The 24218-nt window shown below is 29.1% G+C and overlaps 6 protein-coding genes and 1 long non-coding RNA gene across 10 annotated transcripts; 4 read left to right on the forward strand and 3 right to left on the reverse strand.

Annotated features, from left to right (window-relative positions):
• The first annotated feature begins 23 nt into the window (after positions 1 to 23).
• LOC143302948 (uncharacterized) lies at positions 24 to 529 on the forward strand. Its single transcript, XR_013058829.1, has 3 exons — positions 24 to 161; positions 236 to 306; positions 386 to 529. It is a non-coding gene; the product is annotated as an uncharacterized LOC143302948 (long non-coding RNA).
• LOC117156856 (cilia- and flagella-associated protein 91) lies at positions 422 to 3741 on the forward strand. 2 transcript variants are annotated; one of them, XM_033334274.2, is made up of 8 exons: positions 422 to 559; positions 663 to 946; positions 1010 to 1218; positions 1308 to 1656; positions 1740 to 2068; positions 2167 to 2388; positions 2467 to 2762; positions 2839 to 3741. In XM_033334274.2, the coding sequence occupies exons 2-8, from the start codon at positions 667 to 669 to the stop codon at positions 3074 to 3076; spliced, it is 1923 nt and encodes a 640-aa protein (XP_033190165.1). In that variant the 5' UTR covers positions 422 to 559; positions 663 to 666; the 3' UTR covers positions 3077 to 3741. The 2 variants fall into 2 exon arrangements, with proteins under 2 accessions (XP_033190165.1, XP_033190156.1); XM_033334265.2 differs by lacking the exon at positions 422 to 559 and having other exon boundaries at positions 617 to 946.
• Positions 3742 to 4445: 704 nt separating this feature from the next.
• On the reverse strand, positions 4446 to 6030 carry pall (F-box protein pallbearer). Its single transcript, XM_033334287.2, has 3 exons — positions 5723 to 6030; positions 5396 to 5644; positions 4446 to 5332 (listed from the first exon to the last, which is right to left on the reverse strand). The coding sequence occupies exons 1-3, from the start codon at positions 5807 to 5809 to the stop codon at positions 4571 to 4573; spliced, it is 1098 nt and encodes a 365-aa protein (XP_033190178.1). The 5' UTR covers positions 5810 to 6030; the 3' UTR covers positions 4446 to 4570.
• Positions 6031 to 6124: 94 nt separating this feature from the next.
• Positions 6125 to 13643, forward strand: msk (importin-7 msk). Of its 2 annotated transcripts, none has more exons than XM_033334217.2 (19): positions 6125 to 6317; positions 6980 to 7058; positions 7134 to 7284; positions 7399 to 7557; positions 7674 to 7830; positions 7932 to 8296; positions 8372 to 8517; positions 8616 to 8779; positions 8855 to 8974; positions 9055 to 9381; positions 9460 to 9646; positions 9735 to 9958; positions 10045 to 10137; positions 10235 to 10461; positions 10568 to 10773; positions 10860 to 11132; positions 11227 to 11370; positions 11473 to 11569; positions 11943 to 13643. In XM_033334217.2, exons 1-18 carry the CDS (start codon positions 6234 to 6236, stop codon positions 11538 to 11540), a joined length of 3174 nt encoding a protein of 1057 aa, XP_033190108.1. In that variant the 5' UTR covers positions 6125 to 6233; the 3' UTR covers positions 11541 to 11569; positions 11943 to 13643. The 2 variants fall into 2 exon arrangements, with proteins under 2 accessions (XP_033190108.1, XP_076476287.1); XM_076620172.1 differs by having other exon boundaries at positions 13598 to 13643.
• On the reverse strand, positions 13237 to 15120 carry UbcE2M (NEDD8-conjugating enzyme UbcE2M). Its single transcript, XM_033334300.2, has 4 exons — positions 14855 to 15120; positions 14066 to 14160; positions 13802 to 14008; positions 13237 to 13642 (listed from the first exon to the last, which is right to left on the reverse strand). The coding sequence occupies exons 1-4, from the start codon at positions 14955 to 14957 to the stop codon at positions 13502 to 13504; spliced, it is 546 nt and encodes a 181-aa protein (XP_033190191.1). The 5' UTR covers positions 14958 to 15120; the 3' UTR covers positions 13237 to 13501.
• A 531-nt stretch (positions 15121 to 15651) lies between these two features.
• Positions 15652 to 19646, forward strand: casp (Fas associated factor casp). 2 transcript variants are annotated; one of them, XM_033350703.2, is made up of 12 exons: positions 15652 to 15904; positions 16551 to 16619; positions 16701 to 16983; positions 17059 to 17236; positions 17325 to 17601; positions 17663 to 17765; positions 17831 to 17976; positions 18046 to 18200; positions 18274 to 18469; positions 18531 to 18634; positions 18714 to 19039; positions 19183 to 19646. In XM_033350703.2, the coding sequence occupies exons 1-11, from the start codon at positions 15866 to 15868 to the stop codon at positions 19036 to 19038; spliced, it is 1875 nt and encodes a 624-aa protein (XP_033206594.1). In that variant the 5' UTR covers positions 15652 to 15865; the 3' UTR covers position 19039; positions 19183 to 19646. The 2 variants fall into 2 exon arrangements, with proteins under 2 accessions (XP_033206594.1, XP_033206587.1); XM_033350696.2 differs by having other exon boundaries at positions 18714 to 19026.
• Positions 19616 to 23795, reverse strand: Mtr4 (exosome RNA helicase Mtr4). Its single transcript, XM_033350682.2, has 10 exons — positions 23608 to 23795; positions 23402 to 23503; positions 22834 to 23076; positions 22544 to 22751; positions 22197 to 22463; positions 21292 to 22120; positions 21046 to 21218; positions 20546 to 20977; positions 19919 to 20456; positions 19616 to 19827 (listed from the first exon to the last, which is right to left on the reverse strand). The coding sequence occupies exons 1-10, from the start codon at positions 23721 to 23723 to the stop codon at positions 19670 to 19672; spliced, it is 3066 nt and encodes a 1021-aa protein (XP_033206573.1). The 5' UTR covers positions 23724 to 23795; the 3' UTR covers positions 19616 to 19669.
• Between the last annotated feature and the right edge of the window lie 423 nt (positions 23796 to 24218).

Consider the following 24218-nt stretch of genomic DNA (forward strand, 5'->3'; position numbering starts at 1 on the left):
TTTTCCTAAACAGCTAATATCAACTTCTTTTTAAAAAACAATAGTATATTTTTTATATGAACTATTTAATTAATTAAAATTAAGATACTAAAATAATTTATTTTAAAATAGAGTATGTAACTGTTTAATTCTAAAGATGCCTAGAAGACAAATATTGAACCGTAAGTTATATATTTTATAATACATATGTTATTAATTAAATTTCTATGATCTTGCTATATATTTATATATTCAGAATCTTCATATACTGCATGTACTAATAAACCAAAATTTCAAACATCCGACATGCAAAACATTTTTATGGATGTGAGTTGCTTTATGATATTATTCCTGTTTTTTCTGTTAAATAATAGTAGTACAAACTTTCATACTTATAAATTTGCAGAACATATACAAAAATGATGTGCGTATATATAAAAATGAAGTAAAAAATTTAGAGTATAGCTTGAAGGGACAATGTAACAGTGAAAAAGGAAATTGGATTGCAGAGTTTAAGCAAGTTAATATATTAAATAATGATTTAGAGTAATAAACTAATGTTATAATTTTTAATTTACAGGTAAACCATTTATATAAGTTAAAAATCAATATTTTTATACATTATGTTATAATTAAGAAATGAGTGTGAGCACATACAATTGCTTTATGTCTGATACTTATAGGATAATGGCTGGACATAATAAATTAACCAAAATTGAATACTGTAACAGTTTTAAATGTTTTTATCGACCAGTTGTACCATTTTTAGTATCAAAATCACAAAATATGAATATTCCTGTACGATTCAATCATGATATTTTAAGTAACATAGTAACAAATGCACAAGAACAATGTTATACATTTTCACCTAAATTAAAACCATTTAGAAATATAGGAACCCAAACAGATTATCGGGATAGTGACTCACAAACTGCACCTTGGGATCCACCGTATAAAATTAAATCAGGTATAATATATTAGACATACTTCATATTTTCGCCTGTTGATGAATATTAACATTATTTTCCAGGCCATTATCCTGAAGCATTATCAATAGCACATTTATCTTGGAATCATGGATTACAAATTGGAATTCATGATTTAGAAATCATTAATAGAATGAGAAGAAAAAGAGCATGGGAAGGTGTTCTTCCTCCTATGGATACACCAGCAAACATAAAAAAGCGATCAGCTATAATAAATGCATTAGAAATAGATGAATGGGCATTTAGAGAATCAGTAAATATTTCTTAATTCATAAAATATAGACTGTAATTATGTTCATCTCTAGAATAAAATGCTTAATAAATACAATTTTTTAATTTTAGGAAATTCAAGCAATAGTGGATTATAGGCTTGAATTAATGAATGAAATATCTAAATCACAAGAATATGAAAAAGAAAAAAAGATTCAAGGCCGTTTGGATAGATGGACAAATTTTTTATCTATACGTAGAGATAAAGAAATAAACTCTATTAAACACAAGCTTAGAAGAGAATTGAGAAAACTATATAAAAGACAACAACAAAAATCGCAACCTTTTGAACGTGATATTATTAAAGAACATGATGATCCATCTTCTGAATTGTATGCTCCACAAATGCGTTATGGCGAACATCCTCAAAGAAGACATGAAGTAATAGAAAAAGAGTTGTTAGGAGAAGGCTGTATCGAAAGTAAAAAGAATATATATATTAATATTAAGTAATATTATATCTGTATATGATATTTTTTATATTATATTTTTCAATTATTTTAGATGTAACTGAAATAAATACATTGCCAAATTGGCTTCCAACATATGAAGAATTAAGTGCATTAAAGCCAAGATCTAAGTCAGCTGATTTATGTATCAGAGCAACAAGATGGACAAAAGAAAAGCTAAGTCAATTACATAGTGACCTGAAAGCAAGTAGATCAAGTACTAAGACAATAGAGGCACCACTATTATTGAAACGCAAGTATAAATTGCCATCTCTACCTTCTACACCATATAGAAAAAGCACAGAAGATATAACAAATAAACGTCTGCATCAGTTGTCTGTACTTATTCAAAAAATAATTAAAGGAAGAGCCATCCAATGCATGGTAATAATTAGAAACTAAATTATATGAAATGAGACTAAATAAGATATTTCGATTAATACGATAAAAAATTTCGATAAAAAAAGGTGATCATGTTTTAGATGTTCGAAGGCCGCAATAGATGTAGGGAATTAATCGAAGAATTACAATCATCTTATGGATTAGAAGAACATAGTAAAAAACAACATCAAGAAGAAAAAGCGCATACGTTAGAATTGCAACATTTACAAAGTGAAAAATCTATGCAAGAAGATCGTTTATATGAAATTCTTAATTCTTTAGAAGGAATGACTATATCGGGAATGCTAGATTTTCTTAGCAAAGTACAATTCATTTTGAGTTGCGATTATTAAAAATAATTAAATACAATTTTTATAATATTTCTCACTCTTATTTTTAAGGAATTAATAAGATTAGAGGATGAACGTCGAATACATGCTTTTGCATTATTGGCTGAAAGAGAAAGAGCAACGAGAGAAGCAGCAGAAGCTGGAAGACGTCAATTAGAATATAATCGTCGCAGGGAATTTGACGAAATGTTTAGGCAAACTATGAAAGTTAATCAAGAATCTGTGGAAAGTTATTTAGAAGATATAATAAAAGAAGGCATTGAATGGATATCTGATGAAGCAACTAAAGTATATATTTCGGAATTGTGTGATAAAATAGACATTATATCAAAAGCTGCGCAGAACAAGTATGATGAATATTATACATTTTATAAAATATTTTTGTGACTAATATATTATATTTCCTAATGCTTTATATTTCAGTGCAACAAAATTATCAGAAGAAGAAATGGTTGCTAATATGATTTATAATTTTGTATTACCTGAAGTGGAAAGAACTGCTGTACGAAAAAATATAAGAGAAAAGCAACAAGTTTATTTGCAGAATGCACATGCTGTAATTTATGAAGAGATATTCAATTTACCACTTGTTGAAGACAAAAGTTTATTAGATAAAGAATCTGAAGAAAAACATGGCAAAAAGATTGAATCACAGAATTAAATATCTTAAAAAATTATAGTAAATATTATTATTCCTTAGAATATTTTATTTTCGATCTTTTGTTATTTCATGTTATATTACATTATTTTAGTTAGAAATATGTTCAATAATATACATTACACATACGGAATTAAAATGAACACTTGTAATTCCTTCAAAAGATATTGTAATAATTATGTAGAGTATTATCTCAAGTGTATTTTCGCATATAACCACGTATCACAACATAATATTTACAAAACAAAAATACAATACAGGACACTTTAATTATTTTGTATTGTTATAGATAATAAAAAAACAATCACAATTAACAGAGAGTAAAGGCACATGAACAAATATAATTACGTACACTTAAGTAGAGCCATGATGCAAATGGGTTAATATTATTATTTACACGTCATTGTAGCATTTAAAATCTGACACTTAAAAACTTGCAAGTCGAAATATGATGAGAATAAGTTGGAGTTGCAGGTCGATATTCACAATTAAAAGTCGGAGCGTTAAGGGCTAATATTTTAGTTGATAATTAATATCTACATTTTAATGATACATTTAAAATAACATATGAGTCATATCATGCTGCGTACAATTATATATTTTAATATGTTTATTAATTGTATTTTAAATTTTGACAATAATTTAATATACAATTCGTTATATTTATACGTATATTTTTTTTGTTTAATAATATGCTTGCATCAAAATAGAGAACATCACACATTTCATTTTTCATGTGTTTGTATGTACAGTATTTTCCGCTCATAGACGCAATGTTATTCCACCAGTTTTTGTAATTTTTTACATAGAGCAAGCGTTCGCGTCATTTTTGATCTGTGATCAGGCTATTTCCACAAACAATGAAACGTCAAAATAAAAAAAAGTGACATTTTTATATCTTTTACTTCGTATTTATCTTAATAAAATGTCTGAAGTGTTTTTGGCGAAAATTATAGCTGAAAACGTGACCATATATGAATGAATTTAACATAAAATAACTATCGAATCTTCCCTTTCATTTCACTCAGATTTTCAGACTCTGTTTGTCACTCTTGTTTCTAATATAAATATGTAAGTATTTAAGAAGCGTGCAAGCCAAAATCAGATAATAGCCAGCAATATGTATCTACTTTCCTTAGTATAGTAATAGACGCGACGCGGTTCGGAGTGTGCTTCTATTAAACGAGGACTATTGTATAAATTGTACAATATTATCTATCTGAATTAAAAAGATTTGGTTGTATGTTTATTTATTAAACACAGTATCGCTTTAAAATAACATATCATTTTTTGCATACTACATTTTTATTAAATATTTCGCTATTATATTTTCAAATAATTTTAAATTATATTGTAAAAGCAGTTGTATAGATTTGATTTAAATATGGAAGAAGCTTAAACATTTAAGTTTATTCAGTTATAACATACAAAATGCAAAATACACATAGAATAATAATTTTTTTTTGATATACAACCTCATTATGTACAAATAGTAAATTAATGTGAAGTTGATGGATATGCTTCTATAGCATTACCTGCAAGAAGATCGGTCATAAATTTTTTAAATTTGACATCTTTTGCATCGTTAGATGATATTCTTTCTACAATTAATTTACGTTTCTTTGCTTGCAGTTCTTTTGTTTGCAATGTATCAGTTTCTCGTTGATTAATCATATCTATATGCTTTCTTTTGCAAGTTTCTATAGAATCAGGTTTTTGTGTTTCTTCTCTTGCACGACTTAGTTCAGCTGTTAAATCAACCATTTTTTGTTCCCACTCTTCAAGATGTTTTCTCATTTCAGCTAATTGTGTATCTTGATCATGTATTTTCTTTGCCTGCTCTTGTAATTTTAAGCTTTGTAATCTCATTTGGAAGCCTTGTCTTTTCATTCGAAGTTTCATTTTACTAATTTGACCTTTTATAGACAGAACAGATAATTTATTCTTTTTAGCACGACTATAAATTTTCTGGAAAGTCTGATTCAATCTTTCTGAACTAAAATTGTGTGGCAGTGTTACACTGTTTGAACTTGTAGTATGATGAGAAATCATTAAACTTCCACTTGGCAATTCATAAGAACCTACGTTACTAACAACTGAAGTACAAATACTGTGTTTTAGATCTGGTAAAATCTTTTCATCGAAATGTTCCATAGCCATGCTACTAATATCTCTTAACTCTTGAAGTATTTCATGAGCCCTGGGTGGAGTTTTGGAATCCCGAATTAAACGAAGAACTCGAAAAATTTCATCGATTACCTGATGCAAAAATATATATTAATTAAACATATATCAAAAGAGCTGAAATTATTAATACTCTACCTTTCCAGGAATAAAACAACACAAATTAAGATCCACATATTTTATAAAAGTCATGGATAACATAGATATTCTTGTTTCGATAGCTGTTAATATATCACAATGACGTGCCAAAGGATGACTCCTTCTTTCTGATTCTCTTCGTGGTAATTGACTTTTTACTGCACGCAAACATTGTGCATGATATTTTTCCATCAAATTGAAACCTCGGTTTAATAACTTTTTACATATCCGATCAAATTGTTTACAAACCTGTTACAATTTTTTTAAAAACTTAGTATATAAGTCTTAGCAAACAATAACACACAAGAAAGATAAAAATAATCTTACAATTCTATATCGAGAAATATCATCGTACGAAAGGTTAGACAAAATTGTCTCTAAAACAATATCAGGCAGGTTTATTAATTGCAACATATCACTGTTCTTGTTTTAATTAAATTCTTAACGCTTTCACTCAAGTGAAATTTTAAAAATATTATTAAATTATATCTTTTTCAAGTTAATGCAATAGTAGTAAAAATGGTGCAGCTTTAACTATGGTGCATACAATTACGATTATAATGTTTTGACCGACCGATGACCTATAAACAAATATAGCTATTGCACATGTATCTGTTTATAACGTAGTTTGCTATCTACAATCTTGCAACGTAATGAATTTGCCAGTTCCCTTTCTAACTCTTATACAGTTAATGGCCGGATATAACGCACATCAGTTTTGGCTGCCATATTGTTGTGTCACGTGATGAGGGAGTAGCGAGGTGAATGCGCCGGGTCGAATTCGTGACGAAGAGTTAAAAATTTGGACATCACCGTCTACTACGAAACCAATTACAAGATGGATGTACGAAAAGTGACAGAATTATTACGAGCCACGATCGACCCAGAGCAACAGAAGCAAGCTGAGGAGCAGCTAAATCAGGTCGGTCAACTTATTGAAAACGTGCTTAAATGACCGATACTCCAACAGAAACATGTGCTCCATTCCTATCATTTTCCTTCATTATTATTCATCTTTTATATTTTCTTCATTATTATTCACCTATGTATATATGTATACATATATAATTCATTCTTCTAAAACATATTCAGGAAAATAAATTTTTTTTTATCTTTGTTAGCTAACAATTTCATTTTTTTTTATTAATTTTAATTTTCGAGAGGACGGCATTTAACCAAACTCATGATTATGTGGATCTAGAAATTTTTGTTATATATTCTTCCATGAAGTAACATAGATAAATTTTTTAACATTTTAAAACATTATTTTACTGTCTATCAATTCTGAGATATTTACTTATTACTTAATTATTATTACTTAAAAACATTCTTTTTCATTTACAAGATACTCCTAATTTGTTATAATTTAATACTATTATTTATTAACGCTCTTTCTCTTCATTTGTACTATTGAATGTATGCATCATAGTGTTTATATACTCTGTTGAACATTAATAAAAATGAACTATTATTTTATATTTCAAATTATAAAAGATTATATTATAGTTACATATAATGGTTTACATACAATAATAACTACACTAGACTAGATTTATAATTTAGAGGATTCCATAATGTTTTCAGATTCACAAAATTATTGGTTTTGCACCAACACTACTTCAAGTTTTAATGACTGCAGAGGAAATGTCTGTAAGACAAGCTGGTAATTAATAAGATTAATCGCTTAAAAAAAAAAAGAAAAAATTAGTTAACTAATGATAATTTAATACCAATTTAGGTGTTATATATTTGAAGAATCTAATTGCAACAAATTGGGCTGACAGGGAAGATGAAAATGGGTCAGTCAAGTTTACTATTCATGAACAAGATCGTGCAATGATCCGTGATGCAATTGTTGATGCTCTTGTACATGCACCAGAACTTATTAGGTAAGTTTTTCTATCACAATCACATTTTCAATTGTAGAAAATATACAATATATATATATGTAACATGGTATCTTTATAAGTAATCTTAATCAATATATTCTTTTGTCGATTTAGAGTACAATTGGGTGTTTGTGTTAGTAATATAGTTAAACATGACTTTCCTGGAAGATGGACACAAATAGTGGACAAGATCACAATATATTTACAGAATTCAGATGCTTCTTGCTGGCCAGGTGTTCTCCTTGCACTCCATCAACTTGTCAAAAATTTTGAGTATGTCTTATTAGACTTTCTTGTTCAAAGAAAAAATTATTACCAAAACGTGACATATTACATATGTTTCAAATTGCAGTGATAATAGTAGAAACATTTACTGGTATATTTTTTAGATATAAGAAGGCAGAAGAAAGAGGGCCATTAAATGAAGCAATGAATCTCTTGTTTCCTATGATTTATCAATTGATATTACGACTTTTACCAGATCCTTCAGAACAATCAGTATTGCTGCAAAAGCAGATATTAAAAATATTTTTCACCCTTACACAGGTATACATTTTGCTTTTATAGATGTTAAACATATTATTCTGTATAAAAGTATATGTAATCACTTTTTTAATTTCCATTACAATTTATGATTTTTCTTTCAGTATACACTTCCTTTAGATTTGATTTCAAAAGAGGTTTTTTCTCAATGGATGGATGTGGTACGACAAGTAGCTGATAGACCTGTTCCACCTGAGACCAACAATCCAGATTTGGATGACGATGAACGAGCTGAATTGCCATGGTGGAAATGTAAGAAGTGGGCTCTTCATATTTTACGCAGAATGTTTGAAAGATATGGAAGTCCAGGAAATGTAACTCATGAGTACAAGGAGTTTTCTGGGTGGTATTTAAGAACTTTTAGTGGAGGGATACTTGAAGTCCTTTTGAAAATTTTGGACCAATATCGAAGAAAGATATATGTATCACCTAGAGTGATTCAACAATCAATTAATTATATTAATCAAGGGTAAGCAATAAATTCAAACAATAATTCTATTATGTTGCAAGCTACAGTTTGAAAATTCTCTGTTTTAATGTATAGAGTAAGCCACGCATATTCATGGAAGTTTTTGAAACCACACATGTTTGAGATAATTCGTGATGTACTCTTTCCAATACTCTCATATTCTGCAGCAGATGAAGAACTTTGGAATAATAATCCATATGAATATATTAGGGTCAAATTTGGTGAGATGATTTATTTAAAAATAAAGTGTATCCTCTTTGCGTATACTTTGTCTTTTATTATTTTATTTTAATAAATAATATAATTTATTACTTTCTAGACATTTTTGAAGACTTTGTGTCTCCAGTAACTGCAGCACAGACCTTATTATATTCTGCGTGTAAGAAACGTAAAGATATGCTCCAGGAAACTATACAATTTTGTGTGGAAGTACTAACTAGTCCAAATGCAGACCCTAGACAGAAGGATGGGGCATTGCATATGGTAATTATCTTTATGTGAAAAAGTATTTTATAAAGTAAAAAAATATAAAATATTCTAAAAATCAGTTTTCTTTAGATTGGGAGTTTAGCGGATGTATTATTAAAGAAGAAAGTTTATAAGGAGCAAATGGATAAAATGTTACTACAATATGTTCTTCCAGAATTTAGTAGTCCTCATGGACATATGCGAGCGAGAGTAAGTAATCCGTATATTATTATTTATTAAAATTTATTGATTATTTGATTTGTAATCCTTTTATAATTATTACACTCCAGGCATGCTGGGTATTGCATTATTTCTCCGAAATAAAATTTAAGCAAGAACAAATATTAGTTGAGGCTGTTCGATTGACGACGAACGTTCTTCTGACGGACCAAGATCTACCTGTTAAGGTAGAAGCTGCTATTGCTTTGCAAATGCTTCTTTCTGCTCAAGAGAAAGCAAAAAAATATGTAAAACCTCTAATTAAGCCTATAACCCTTGAATTATTAGCTATTGTACGAGAAACAGAAAATGATGATTTAACAACCGTTATTCAAAAAATTGTTTATATATATCCAGACCAACTTATGCCAATCGCAGTTGAGATATGTCAACATCTTGTGAGTATTATTCCTTTATTTCTTCCCTTTACAAAATAAATTAAGATATTGAAAAAAAATCTTATTGATATTTTTTAGGCTGCGACTTTCAGCCAAGTGCTCGAAACAGATGAAGGCAGCGACGAAAAAGCTATTACTGCCATGGGATTATTAAATACAATAGAGTCTTTATTAAGTGTAATGGAAAATCGACCAGATATCATATTACGATTGCAACCAACAGTGCTTCAAGTTGTGGCTCATATCTTTGGAGAAAGTGTCATGGGTAAGGCAAATAATAATAATGAAGGCATAGATACTAAATGTAATATACACTTTATTAAAATGACTGGTAATGTATTTTTTTATTTTAGAATTCTATGAAGAATCTCTTTCATTAGTTTATGATCTTACGATAAAAACGATATCAGAAGATATGTGGAAAGTTTTAGAAATGATATATCAGTTATTCCAGAAAGATGGCTTTGAATACTTTACTGATATGATGCCTGCTCTTCATAATTATATTACAGTTGATACTCCAGCATTCTTATCAAATGAAAATCATATATTGGCTATGTTTAATATGTGCAAAGCTGTACGTTGATCATGTTTTTATAAAAATTGAAAAAGACGTTTTTAATTTATTTTGTTAAAAATTCATTTTTTATTTGTACATACTAGGTATTAACAGGGGATGCTGGAGAAGATCCAGAATGTCATGCTGCAAAATTATTGGAAGTCATAATCTTGCAGTGTAAAGATCATATTGATCAAGTAAGCTACACTCTAGATGTATATTTTAATGTGCATTTTAACCTAACTTTATTTTATAAGAATATGACAAATTTCATATGTAATGTTATTCTTTTAGTGCATACCTTCCTTTGTACAATTGGTACTAGAACGTTTGATGCGTGAAGTTAAAACATCTGAGTTAAGAACAATGTGCTTGCAAGTAGTAATTGCAGCACTTTATTATAACCCAGCACTTTGTCTTGACACAATGGCTAGATTGCAAGGAAATTTTAGACAGTCGACAGAACCAATTGCTTCACACTTTATTAAACAATGGATTCACGATACAGATTGTTTTTTAGGGTAAATTATTTTAATTGTTCAATAGTGATTGCATTTTTGTTCTATAATTAAATATTATAAATATTAATTGATACATTTTTATAAAAACAATATTTACATTATTTAGGTTGCATGATAGAAAGCTCTGTGTTCTTGGATTGTGTACTTTAATCAGTTTGGGTCCTACAAAACCACCAGCAGTGAATGAATGCGCCCAGCAAATCATCCCATCTTTGATTCTACTTTTTGATGGACTGAAAAGAGCCTATGCAGCTAAAGCATCTGACGCCGGTGACGAAGAAAATGAGGAGGACGATAGTGATATCGATGAAGGTAGGAATTTCCATTTATCCTCCTATATCTCTTTTCATTCATTTTTATTTTCAAAAACTAATAGTGCTATCAATATGTTTATATAGAGGTTTTATCATCCGATGAAGACGAAATCGACGATGCTAGTCAAGAATATTTAGAAAAGTTGCAGGAGAAGGTGACAAGGTCATCTACACAACATGGTTTTAATGTATCAGCTTCAATTCAAGATGGACATGGTGATCACAGATCAGATGATGATGGTGATGACTCAGAATATGATGCTAATGAGGAAACTCCACTTGAATACTATGCCACACCTTTAGATTCAGATGATATGAATCAAGATGAGTACATTATTTTCAAAGGAGTAATGCAAAGTGAGTAATCACTATATTCTTATGCTTCCCACATATTTGTACCTCATTCTATTTGTTGAATGAAGTACATACTCAAATTCTTTTTTATTTACAGATATTGAAAGAACAGATACAGTTTGGTATAGAGCATTGACTGGTCATTTAACTGCAGAACAGCAAAAGGCATTACAGGAAATTATTCTTTTAGCAGATCAGCGTAAAGCAGCCTTTGAAAGTAAAAGAATCGAACAGAGCGGTGGTAAGCCTCCCTTTTATTGATATAAAATATAGGTATAATATAGGTGCTTTTGAGATGCATTGCACTAAAATAATATACATATATTTAATATTTTCGTTTTAGGTTACGCCTTTCATTCACAGACTGTACCTACATCGTTCAATTTTGGTGGAACGCTTTTGAGCCGATAGACACCCGATCGTTTATATTCTTAGCTTAAGTAAGTAAATAAATTGTGAAGCATCCAAGTCGAGTATCCTTAACAATGCAGTACATGTTCCCACTCCGTTAAAACCGAGTTGCACACGAGTTGAATTCAACATGAAAAAAGCTCTCATTTTTGTTTTTTTCTCTCCACGTTTTTGACTTTTCATGACTATATCTCGGTACATACAACAATGGTAGCATCCTTTCGAGCGTTTGGAAATCCATTCCACGATGGAATCTGCGGAGAAGCACGCTTCTTCTCATAACATAATAGTAAAACGTAATTAATTCTCATAGTAGAAAAATGCATCTAGGATAAACAAAGATACTAATTTGTATTTTTTTATATGAAAGATATTTTTGATCATTGTTATTTCGATTTCCAGATTCCAGGGAATATGTTCTGATCTCGATTTCCAAATCACTGTGCTTCTTCGCCGAGCTCACGCCAATCCATCGTTCAGCGCGATCGAATCTTTTTTTTTTTGTACGAGAAAGAAAAAGATATGTATGAAACTGAAAATGGAAGGGTGAAAAGAGAGAAAGAGCGCGTGTATGTATGTGTGTGTTTGAAAGAGGAAAGCAGACGAAAAAGGAGAAAGTAGTTCGATCGCTTTTGAAGCGCTCGAAAAAGTGCCTTCAACATGCTCGACGCGGATGGGACCTAACTTAAACAAAGCAAATTGGATCGAGGCTAGGACGCTTCTCTAGTTTATAAGTTTCCTAAACAATGTACTAGAGTATAATAAATTAATGCTAATTAAAAATGAAGACTTAAAGAACTTAACAGCCTTAATTTCAATAACATTAATTGTAATAATATTTTCAAAAGAAGCATTTTTAAATCGATGCAGAATTATATCACTTTGTACATTATATTACAAGTAAAAGTCATGTACAAAGTTTATGACTTACTAAGTTTCTAATTTAAAGACATTAGTTAAGCTAAAGTCCTGTTTTGTAAAAATTGTATAATGCTTTATTAACCATTTTTTATTCATTTATTTAAAGGAATAAAATAAAATTTGATAACAGTTCCGCATAGTAACATTGGTTATCATATCTGACTAGAAAAATGGAAGTTGTATAATTAGGAACAGAATTGACTAACAATTAAAATGCAAAATTTTTTCGTTAACAGCCTTATATTCCACTTTCGATCGATACATAAGTTAAGTTACGTGATTTTAAATGAAGAACTTAGCAGGATATATACATATATCCATTTATGGAAAATAATTTATATCCTGCGAAGTAACCCTCAGGGCGGAGATACATTTATAAGAGGAGCTGCGATGATTGAAATTGTAGATACATTTGCTGTTACCTATACGCATATATATATATATATATATATATATATATTTATAAAATTATATATATAATTTATAAAAATGTATATGTATATATATATATACACATACATTTTTCAAAATAAGATTAGAACAATTCCAGTTTTAGAGATACTACGAAATTTTCATTTGGGTATAGAAGATTGTAGTTAAAAATAAATTTTTAAATACAAAATAATTATATGCTTATTTTCATGTTTAATCTTGCAAAAGGCGTATCTAGTAAAGCAGTAACTTCTAATCATTAATGGACGTACTTTCAAAAACAACTTTAATAATCGTTATTAGCAATATGATATAATTAACAGTTGAATAAAAAGCTTGCAAGTGTAAATACAATTTCAATTCTTTGTTACATTTGAAAGAAAAAGAAGTACAGAAAGGAAAAAAGTATCCCACAACTCCGAGAAAACAGCACATCGGTGGTATTTTTTACCGATGGTTTATTGACCAAAGGTACGAAGCACTCATGAAGACGCAAAGAGGCCCGTTAAAACGAATGAGATGGATGAGAGGAACACGTTTAGAGCATGAAGGAGTTCTACTCTCGATCTCTTTTCTCAATGTGTCCTCGGATAAAGTGAACGTTAATGTCACTTGAGACACCGTTCGAAATAAAACGCGCCAACATAACCACCTCTCATTGCTTTTGCTACATTCTGCTCAAACGCTCTCCTATTATTTTGCAGGACCTCCGCAGCATCTTTATTCAATGGATCTTCTGGATTTGGTTCCTAAACAAATAATATCTTTTCATAAAAATTTCTTTGCTCAACTATATACAAAGATGTAACATATAACGAATTTGATATAAATTAAATAATTAAGCATTTATGTAGAAAATTCTCTACTTTGTTAAAGAAAATGTAATAATTTTATGTTATACTAAATACCAAGAAAAGATATTGTAATCCATAGACAATAGAATTAATTGTAAGGACTGGTTTCCAATCTTCTCTTAAAATATTTAGACACACATTGCCATCCAAGTCAATATTAGGATGATAAACTTGTGTTTCACATTTTACTTTAGGCGGCTCATGTGGATAATTTGGTCCAACTTTAAAGCTGAAGACAAATCTGCCACCTCTATAAAATCCCTAAAAAATTTTTAAATCATTACCAAGTTGTATATATAAAAAGAAAAATGTTCTTACCTCATCTGGACAAATAATTAGCTTAAAGCTGAGAAGGTCATCTGGATCAGGAAACTCCGTCCCACATGTTTTTGGAAGATTAAGTTCATTTATATCTACATAAAATAAAAATTTCTTAACGTACATGTTAAAGAATAGAAGAAAAAATATATTTCAATTATTCAAATTACATAAGGTTATTTAAAGGTCAAAATAGTGAACAAAATATTTTTAATCTAGGATAGTCTTAAATATTATGCAAATATTAATATTAATAACAAAAAATATAAAAACAAATCAAATCACATTATCTTATTTATTAAGGAATTTTCTTAATAATAATCTTGTAAATAATTCTTTGTTGCTTCATTGGATATAACCATATATTTCTATTATTTATTAAGTTAACTTTTTAAAGTTAAGTTAATTTAAAAATTTTTAAGTTAAAGTTAGCTTAATTTGTCGAAACGTTATAAATAATATTTTATAAACAAGTTATAACATTTTTGTCCACAAATCAACATCTTCAAGAAATACGGAAATAAATCAATTTGTAAATTCTGCATATATGTATACGCAAGGTAAATGAAAGCAAAGAACTAAATATATAATATATGCGTAATATGGTATCAATAAAAATGGACAAATATTGACTGTTACAAAATTTAAAACTAACTACAACGTTGAATCTTAACAAAACTTTTAATCAGCTTTTAATCGATACGTTTTAGTCTTTATATATTAAGTTGGATTTATAGTAACAAATACAACAGACATTGCAAAGGAGACTATGAGTAACCATCAATAAACCTTTTGTGATTCTCAGTTGTGCTGCAGATGCCTTCTTTTGGGTGCCAGCTTTCGGCGACTCGCCATCCTTTTTCGCCTGTTTTAATGAGAATAATTTGATCATGATAGAGTGGCGGTGCCCGGCGTGGAAGGCACAAAAGTCTTCTTCCTCGATCGACCACGCGCGCAGCTACGATGCACGCAACAAAACTTTTTGACAATGGAAACAACTACTGTAAATTTACGACTGGTTTCACGTGGACGGAACAGAACTCGATTCTGTTACGATCACGGTATTAAAGTACCATTTTTCGTACAGTAAAGCCTGTATTTCATTTATGTATATATGCACGTGACATGTTCCAAATCAAAATTAAATAATTAGTTCTTTTCGATTAAGACAAATTTTTTGCAATTATGTTTTTGATATTTACCTATAATAATGTAGATTATGGAATATTAATAATTTATTTTATCAGTTTTGAATTAATTTAGTGCCTCATAATTTAGAGGAGCGTAGACTGAAGATTAAATGTTACATAAACTACAAAGCAATTTATGAAAATCAATTATTATTATTATTATTATTATTAAACGCTTATAATAAGTAAGATATATTATGATTTGAAGATGTAGAATGTCAAATGTTTATATTACGTTATCATAAGCATAAACGTATAGAAAAGTATTTCGCATGCATTTCTTGTTGTTCAAATATGATTGGAGATCGCTTGTAACGATTTGAGATTCTACCAATCATAATAGTTCACATATATTGGAAACCTTTATTCGTGCAATGAAAATATCTTTCTTGGTATCGTTGAATATACGAACAATTATTTGCTGCTACAAGGGAAAATGTATAAACACTATATACCTAGATGGTTCAATGTTCGTTTCGAATTAGAGTGAGGTTTAAGACGTCAATGGCTTACATTAGTTGTGCATGTTGCTTGTAACGATCAAAAAGTAACGAGGTAGCGTTTCGCGATCCGCAAGTATTTTTTAAGTGTGACAGTAAACGACGACACGATGGCTGGGATCCGGGATGAGATTTTAGCTAACTTTCAGGTAATATATCGAATGATTAATTATTCGCCAATATTAAATACAAAATAGAATTTTAGGTTATGCTGTATGCATTAATGACATTGACAGTAGTAAAAAAAGTGCATAAATATAAAACAATATTTTCGTTTGTTTTGTCTTCGATCTGTCAAAATTTTAGCGATATTTTAAAGTATATAAAAAGATAAGCATACACATATATAGGGTGGACTGAAAATCGTAGTACAACCAAAAAGAAAACGATTCTATGAGAAAAAATACGTAAAAAATTTAGTATGAAGTTTTCTCCTCTGAGAATTTTCAAAAAAATTCTCACAGTTCGTTTTATTAAAAAAAAAAGAAAAAAAGAAAAAAAAGAATGATTTTAAAAATTGGTCAATTTTCATATATTATTAATATTAAAACAATATTCTATGATGTTTAATTCTGTATATTGTTAAACGTTTTTTCACACTCTTTTTGTTTTTGTATTATTGTATTTGTAGATCATAAAAACGGGTAACAAAGACTGTAGAATTACAAGTACAGAAACAAACTTTAAAAAAGAATTCTGTTGTTAATTAATTCAAAAAATATTTTCTCTATTTTATATTAATATTTGTATTAATTATTTGTGAATATTATAAATAAATGTAAACTATTCTTTTAGGCATGTACAGGAATTGATGATGTTGGTGATGCTATTAAATATTTAGAAGAATCAAATTGGGATTTATTGGTAACTTTTTGTATAAATTCATTTATGTATTATATTTAAAAATGCATTAGAACTTAAGTGATATTATATCATATCATATAGGTGGCAGTAAATCAAGCTATGCTTCATGCTACACAACAATTACCTTCTGAAGTAAGTCCAGATATAGAAATGATAGAAGAAATTGAAAGAATGCCTCAGGCACATTCATTATCATCCCAAACCAATTGTGATCCTAAAAGTAATTCCAAAGTAGAAGTAACAGAAAATTCAAAACCAGGGACAAGTAAACCTAAAAGTTGCGAAAGAGAAAGAACTCTTACATTCCATATTAACCATCTTAATAATGAATATAAAATAAATTTGTCTGAATTTTCATCATTAAGTAAGTGGTTAACACTTTATTATATTGTTTGTATACAATAATTAAAATGGGAGTTACACATACATATCTTTTCAGAGGATCTCAAACAGCTTATATGGGTACAAACAAATGTGCCACCTTGCCAACAACGTCTGTATGGGTGGAAAAAAGAGCCAAAATCAGATTATAGATCGTTACAATCATTAGATTTACCTAAAGAAAATACATTGTATATGTCTCCTGCAACAGAAGATGTTGATTTAACAACTGATATGTAAGTAAATTTTCTAAAAAATAATCTGTTTAATTCTATAAAATATTTCAATTTTATGTATAATTACAAATATTTATTACTTTTGTAGAGTGAGTTTATCAAATCGAATGACTCAAACATATACTTTGAACATTAAAAATGAAATAAATAAGGAAACATATAACTTGAAATTTCCTGGAACCAATACAATTTTGGATGTAAAATCTGGCATTTATTCATTAACAGCTGTTCCAGTTCGAAATCAACAATGGAAAGGCTGGCCAAGTTCAGTAAAAAATGATAGTGTTATGTTAGCTCAGAGTGGAATTTCTTACCCAGAACATGATCTATCTGTTAATGAAATCCCCATAAAAAAAGAAAGAAAGGTATAGTAATAATTAAATTGCAAATATATATAGCTTTAAAATAATATTTATGTACTTACAGGAAGTTATAGACCTAGTTGAAAGTGACAGTTCTATAGATGAAGATGATATAGAAGATGATGTTTTTGTAGATAATGTCAGATCTACAAAAACTCAACGTCTTAGTACGTACATTAAATTTTTTAAATTTAATTTTACATTATCAATAATTTATTTAATTTATTTTTAGTGCCAGAAAATGTAACAGATGAAACAATAGGTACAATGCATTTTGCAGAAGAATTTGAAAAACGGTATGGACCAGCACATCCAGAATTTTTTACTGGTACATTTAAAGATGCCGTTAAAGAATCATGTTTAAAGCCTGCGAAAGAGGTTTGTAATTGATAGAATTATTTACTTTAATTAATATTTTATATAAAATATCATTTTTTAATGTTACAGAGAAAATTGTTAGCTGTATATTTGCATCATGATAATAGTGTATTAGCAAATGTATTTTGCACACAGTTATTAAGTTGTGAAGCAGTACTCCAAGTTCTCTCAGCAAATTTCATTGTATGGGGTTGGGATATTACATTTGAATCCAATAAGCAAAAGTATATATAACAACAAAAGATAATTTCTTAATAACATCAAAACTTTTTCTTGCAAAATGCTTTTAATTTACAGATTTCTTTCATCTGTAAAACAAACATTAGGATCGTTTGCAACATTAGCTATGGAAAATATAGATGTTGATACTCTACCTGCTCTTGTAATTATAATGAGAGCTAGATCAATTACAGAAATGTTTACAGTAATACATGCCAATGTCGGAGTAAATGAACTATTAACGAATTTAATTCACGTTGTTGAAGTATTTCAGGTAAGTGAAAATTAATATATGATGTTAATATAATCTCTAGCATTACATTTTTTCAAAATAGGAACAAAGACGTACCGATATTGGTGTTGAAGAAGAAAGACAAGCTAGAGAAAGAGTAAAACAGGAGCAAGATAGAGCATATCAAGAAAGTTTAGCTGCAGACAGGTACATTAAAAATATACATATAATATTTTGATAAATATATATATATATCCAAATTGTTTTAATTTCGATATAATTCTAGAGCGAAAGAAGAAGCGAAACAAATGCAAGAAGAGCTAGAAAAACAACGAAAAGAACAAGCAGAAAATGAAAGGTTGGCTGAAGAAGCGAGAAAAGAAGCTCATAGACAAGCAGTAGAATCAAGTTTACCTCCCGAACCACAACAAAGTACTGGTGATGGAGTGCTAAAAGTACGAGTGCGGCTCCCAGCTGGGAAATTTTTGGAACGTAGATTTCAGTCTGATACACCATTACAAACGCTTCTTAATTTCCTTATTGTGGAAGGTTACCCAACAGAAGAATACAAAGTTCTATGTAGTTGGCCTCGAAGGGATGTAAGTAGATGATGTAAGCACTTGAGTTCTCACTACGTAAATGTGCTTCTCATTTTATTGAATTAAACGTGGATAAATGAGCTTTTTACATATGTGTCATTACTTTGTAATAGTGAAGTTAAAATTTATTTAATGTTATTTTTTTATTTGTTTCAGTTAACTTCCATGGATTCGAAATTAACTCTTATGGATCTAAAATTCTGTCCTCAAGAAACAGTAATTTTAGAAGAACGATAAGTAACTTGTTGTAATTAAATTAAAATGTAGAAGTTAAACATCGCAATATTCTGAAAGTGTTATTTATTTAACAAGTTTTGAATAGTTATCAGTTAGTATGAGTTCAGTTTATTGTGTAACTACATTTTTATGCTGTATTTTTTCGTACTATTCATTCGTACGACAAATGTAGTCTTATATTATAAAAAAAGGTTCTTTCCATGCATGTGCATTGTATATTTTAAATTCCTAAAAATAAATTACATTTCAAAAAACCTCAAACAAAAGTAGCCTTTTGTTTGTTGTTACCATGATTGCAAAAAGCATTAAAGATATATTAAAGGAGTTCAATTTGTAACAAATATGAATGGAATTTGTAATAAAAAGATATATTTTGAATAATATTTAATTTTTTTAAGAATTTATATTATAAATATAAAGATGCAGCAAAAACGATATCACGCTTTATAAGTTTAATTGCTTCGCTAAATTTATTCTCTAAATCCGTATTTCCAATGTTTTTTGCTGCTTGACATAACTGTCTAAGAACTTCTTCCGAACGACGCATACATCTTATGATAGAGCCTAAAATAAATTAAAATTGCATTATTCTCTAAAAATAACATGTAAAGGCCTTTGATAATCTAGTAAAAAAGAACAACAATTCTAAACATACCTTCAAATATGTCTGTCATTTTGCAAATTTGCAAAAAGGTAGCTCCTTTACACCAAGCGTATACAACGTCCATTAAATACGGCTTGAATCGTTCTACATATGCGTCTTCATCTAATTCTAAATTAGCTTCTGTAGATACCTTTGCTATCCTTCGAGCTAAATCTTGCATTTGCCTGAGTGGACCACCTAACTCTTCAGTACACTTAGGCATCTCATTTGATTTGTCATCACAAACAAAACAACTAATTAACGCTACCATTTGCGGAACACTTAGCGAATTAAACAAACCATTAAAAATCATTTCTGTCATCAACAATTCATCAGCTCCATTCAGCTCACAAGCAACTCTGCCTTTTAGTTCTATCACATCTGATGCTGTACAATAGGCCATTCTTCGCAATACTCGTTTCCTACATTTTAGTTCATCCATTTGAAGTATTGATTTGGCTTGTTTTAATTCTAGCTTAGCTTGTTTTAGCTGACTACTTAAATCTTCTTTATGTAAAAATTGTTCATATAGAGTATTTACATCAGGATCCTACATTAGCAGAAGGTAAAATATTCATTATTAATGTGAGGAATTAAAACTAAGAAAAAATATGTAAAAACAAAAGATGACTATTTTACCTTATGCAAAGGATGAGCATATAATTTTTCTTCTAATACTTCAATTTTTTTAACAATATCTTTGAAAGCTTCGTCTTCAATATGCATATCTGTAATAGGATTCAATAATGGTGGTCCATCAGGAAATCTTTTCTTTACTTCCTGTATCGTTTTTAAGACACTTTTCCTGTTATCAGATGGTCTTAAATCCCTTGGATAATACAATCTAAGTGAACTAATTTGAGAAATTAATGTGTGTATAACAGGAACTACTTCCACATCACCTTCTTCTCCTTCATGACAAGGTATAGGGCAACCTTCCTTGGAGTCTTTAGAAACATGAAGTAATATATCAATAATAATAGCAGTGCTTTCTTTCATTGGGTTTTTAGGGTTTTTCTTTTTAAAATTCACAATAATACCCCAATCAAACATTTCATTTTCATTTTTTACCTACAATTATCGATATAATTATGAAAAAAAAATGATTTAAAATGTAAATAATATATATAAATACATACTTTTACTAATCTTCCAGGTTGTAAAAAAGGAAGCAAATATTCTGGTTTTGTCAAAAATGACCTAAATTCAGTGCTAAGATGGTCAAGTTGCTCACGTATATCATGATAAGAAGATATATGGTTATATCTATCAATAGTCACTGCATTATATGCAATTTGCAAATCCTTCGCCTCTATAATGATATGCAGAAATAATATTTTATTCTAAATCATAATATTTAATAGGCGAAAAGATAATCCACTTACTGTTATATAGGTCTGGAATAGATGCTTGATTTTGAAATTGATAAAAACTCCTCTCAAGCATATATTCCGGATTAATTTCTTCAACTCTCAAAAGGTTCAAAACCATGTTATAAGTTAAATGAAATGCTGAATTAATAGGATCTGGTTTTCCTTGTACAATTGCTTTACCAACGACAGGACTAACTTGTTCATCTATCATTAATATTACTATTCCTTTCTCGTCCAAACCTCTTCTGCCTGCTCGACCAGACATTTGTATGTATTCTCCGGATGTAATCCAACGAAAGTCTTTACCATCAAATTTTCGCGATGATGTAAATAGAACTGTCCGTGCTGGCATATTTAATCCCATAGCAAAAGTTTCTGTCGCGAAGAGCGCTTTTATTAATCCTTCTCCAAACAATATTTCCACAGTTTCTTTCAAAATAGGTAAAAGTCCACCGTGATGAATACCTATACCTCGTCTTAAGAGCGGTAATACATTTTCAACTTGTGGCAAACGTCGATCTTCTTCGTTAAGAACATCCATAGCATTATTAAATACCTCGTCTACTAACTTCTTTTCTTCTAACGTATTCAAATCTAATTTAGCCAATTGCATTGCATATATCTCACAATCTTTTTTTGAAAAACTAAATATAATTACAGGTGCGAAATTTCTTTCCATAATCATTTTAACCATTTTAAAAATATTTGTTTGCCCAGCATTCGATGGACGAATACCTCCTTTACGTCCTTTAGTATCTCCTTTAGCTGCATCACCATGATGCAAACAAGCCATTGCTCTGTTAAAATTTTCTTCTTTAAATTGTCCCGTTTCATCTACAACCTACATATAAATATAAATATATAAATATATGCTGGTTATTTCATCACAGGCTACTTGTTTATTACAGTCTACAAACCAAGTGGATACCATCACCTCCAACAGGGAATATATAATGTTGTAAAGGAGTTGGTCTATAATCTGTATAAACAACATGGCATGGTTGCTTATGTAAATGTGCAACCCATTCTACAAACTGTCTGGCATTAGGTATAGTAGCAGAAAGAAATACATAGTGCACATTGTCTGGTAATAATATTAATGTTTCTTCCCAAACAACTCCTCTTTCTTTGTCACGCATATAATGAATTTCATCAAAAATTACCCATCCAACTTCCCGCATTACCTAAATATTAAATGCGCTATTGAGATTCTAGATGGTAAGAATATTATTTACATGTAAATTTAAAAAATATTTTAAAAAACCTCAGATCCTCGATAAAGCATATTCCTTAAAATCTCAGTAGTCATGATGAGCACACTTGCTGTTGGATTAATTGTAACATCTCCAGTTACTAAACCTGCATCCTCAAACTCTTCAAAAAATTCTCTGTATTTTTGATTACTTAATGCCTTTATAGGTGTTGTATAGATAACTCTTTGTTTATCTCTCAACGAACACGCTATTGCATACCTACAAAATTTTGCACATTATTTATTATTAACAATACATAGATTATTTAAAATATATCATTTTTTCAAATTCTAATACATACTCTGCAACAACAGTTTTACCAGCTGATGTATGTGCGGAAACTAAAACAGATTGATTATTCTCGATGCATAATATTGCTTCCTTTTGAAAAGGATCCAATACAAATTTGTACTCTTTTGCTGGTTTGCCTTGTTTATTTTCCAGGGATACATATTCATAATCTGGTGGAACTGCAACTTCGTGTGTACATGACTCAATCGTTTCTATCGTATGTATTTTGATACGTGATGTTAATTCTTCTATACTATAAAAATTTGAAAATTTGAAAATATATTATTCAAAGATAATTATTAAGCGAACCAAATAAAACTTTGCAAATAACTTTTTGGTTAGAGAAACAACTACTGTACAGGTTGTTTGCAAAAAAGTATTTAATACTTAAAGAGCTTATAGTACTCACTGAAAGAAGTAGAAAGATGTTTAATCAACATAGACTCTAAAAACAATTCTTACGATGTAAATTTAACTTTTATTATTTAGATGTATAGTTAACGGAAGCATTGAATAGACACTTTTTACTGCTCTTGATAAATACTATAAGCCCTTATTTTTAACACCTTGCATCTTACTTTAAATCCTCCAATACAGGATCAGGTCGTAATTTTTTAGAAATAAATGCATCAGAATTATTTTCAAGTTCTCGTTTAGTTCCATTTTCTGCATTGGTTCCCCTGTGTGCATATCATTTCTTTTAATTAAAAAAATTGCTTGAATTTACTTTCAGAATACATACATACTTATATTACGAAGAGGTTATGTAAACGTTTATACTAACTTTTCGTTTAACGATGCGTTTATATCTTCATTTCTTGGATTTATTGGAGTTGGAATCACTTCTATATCTTCTGTTTCTTCAAAAACGTCAAACAAGTCTTCGGTAAAATTAGCCATTACAAATATAAATTTATACTCTGATCACAATTTACATAGATTCTTTACAAAGCTTACTGTTTACATCTATCGACATTCTATATCGACTATTAAATATATCGAAAAAGTGGTCGACTATTAAATATATCGAAAGAGTGGTCGACTATCGATTAATTTAAAATTTCAACAAATTATGTATTTAAAACTTCATACTTTTAATATAAAAGAATTTTTAATTTTCAATAAAATAAAGTGCTTTAATTAATTAGAACATAAAATATGTAAGTAGGATCAAAAGTGTTTTTATTATGAAATTACAACTTATATATACATACAATAAAAAGATATCGTAGAGTATATTAAATAATTCATTTCAAATATACATCAATTTTCTTTACATCAATATTTACACTAATATCATCATCATTTTTATTTTTTAAATGAATCTTATTTAAAAGTTTTATAAGTTTTATAGTATAAAACATATCAGATCAAATAAAAAACAAAACTTTTGTA

Source organism: Bombus vancouverensis, chromosome 7, assembly GCF_051014615.1.
Source record: "Bombus vancouverensis nearcticus chromosome 7, iyBomVanc1_principal, whole genome shotgun sequence".
NCBI lineage: Eukaryota > Metazoa > Arthropoda > Insecta > Hymenoptera > Apidae > Bombus > Bombus vancouverensis.

Excerpts from the sequence above, each read along its gene's own strand:
- LOC117156856 (XM_033334265.2), top strand. The coding sequence starts at position 619 with ATGAGTGTGAGCACATACAATTGCTTTATGTCTGATACTTATAGGATA. Across the intron at positions 2,069-2,166 it reads GAAGAGCCATCCAATGCATG|ATGTTCGAAGGCCGCAATAG; the intron begins GTAATAATTAGA and ends ATCATGTTTTAG. Across the intron at positions 2,763-2,838 it reads TCAAAAGCTGCGCAGAACAA|TGCAACAAAATTATCAGAAG; the intron begins GTATGATGAATA and ends TTTATATTTCAG.
- pall (XM_033334287.2), bottom strand. The coding sequence starts at position 5,809 with ATGTTGCAATTAATAAACCTGCCTGATATTGTTTTAGAGACAATTTTG. Across the intron at positions 5,645-5,722 it reads ATATTTCTCGATATAGAATT|GTTTGTAAACAATTTGATCG; the intron begins GTAAGATTATTT and ends AAATTGTAACAG. Across the intron at positions 5,333-5,395 it reads GTTGTTTTATTCCTGGAAAG|GTAATCGATGAAATTTTTCG; the intron begins GTAGAGTATTAA and ends TTTTTGCATCAG.
- msk (XM_033334217.2), top strand. The coding sequence starts at position 6,234 with ATGGATGTACGAAAAGTGACAGAATTATTACGAGCCACGATCGACCCA. Across the intron at positions 7,831-7,931 it reads TATTTTTCACCCTTACACAG|TATACACTTCCTTTAGATTT; the intron begins GTATACATTTTG and ends TTTTTCTTTCAG. Across the intron at positions 8,780-8,854 it reads AGGATGGGGCATTGCATATG|ATTGGGAGTTTAGCGGATGT; the intron begins GTAATTATCTTT and ends AGTTTTCTTTAG.
- UbcE2M (XM_033334300.2), bottom strand. The coding sequence starts at position 14,957 with ATGATCAAATTATTCTCATTAAAACAGGCGAAAAAGGATGGCGAGTCG. Across the intron at positions 14,009-14,065 it reads TAATTATTTGTCCAGATGAG|GGATTTTATAGAGGTGGCAG; the intron begins GTAAGAACATTT and ends AAAATTTTTTAG. Across the intron at positions 13,643-13,801 it reads GATTACAATATCTTTTCTTG|GAACCAAATCCAGAAGATCC; the intron begins GTATTTAGTATA and ends TTATTTGTTTAG.
- casp (XM_033350696.2), top strand. The coding sequence starts at position 15,866 with ATGGCTGGGATCCGGGATGAGATTTTAGCTAACTTTCAG. Across the intron at positions 16,620-16,700 it reads AATCAAATTGGGATTTATTG|GTGGCAGTAAATCAAGCTAT; the intron begins GTAACTTTTTGT and ends CATATCATATAG. Across the intron at positions 17,977-18,045 it reads GTTTAAAGCCTGCGAAAGAG|AGAAAATTGTTAGCTGTATA; the intron begins GTTTGTAATTGA and ends TTAATGTTACAG.
- Mtr4 (XM_033350682.2), bottom strand. The coding sequence starts at position 23,723 with ATGGCTAATTTTACCGAAGACTTGTTTGACGTTTTTGAAGAAACAGAA. Across the intron at positions 23,077-23,401 it reads CCTGTATTGGAGGATTTAAA|TATAGAAGAATTAACATCAC; the intron begins GTAAGATGCAAG and ends AAATTTTTATAG. Across the intron at positions 22,752-22,833 it reads GGTAAAACTGTTGTTGCAGA|GTATGCAATAGCGTGTTCGT; the intron begins GTATGTATTAGA and ends AAAATTTTGTAG.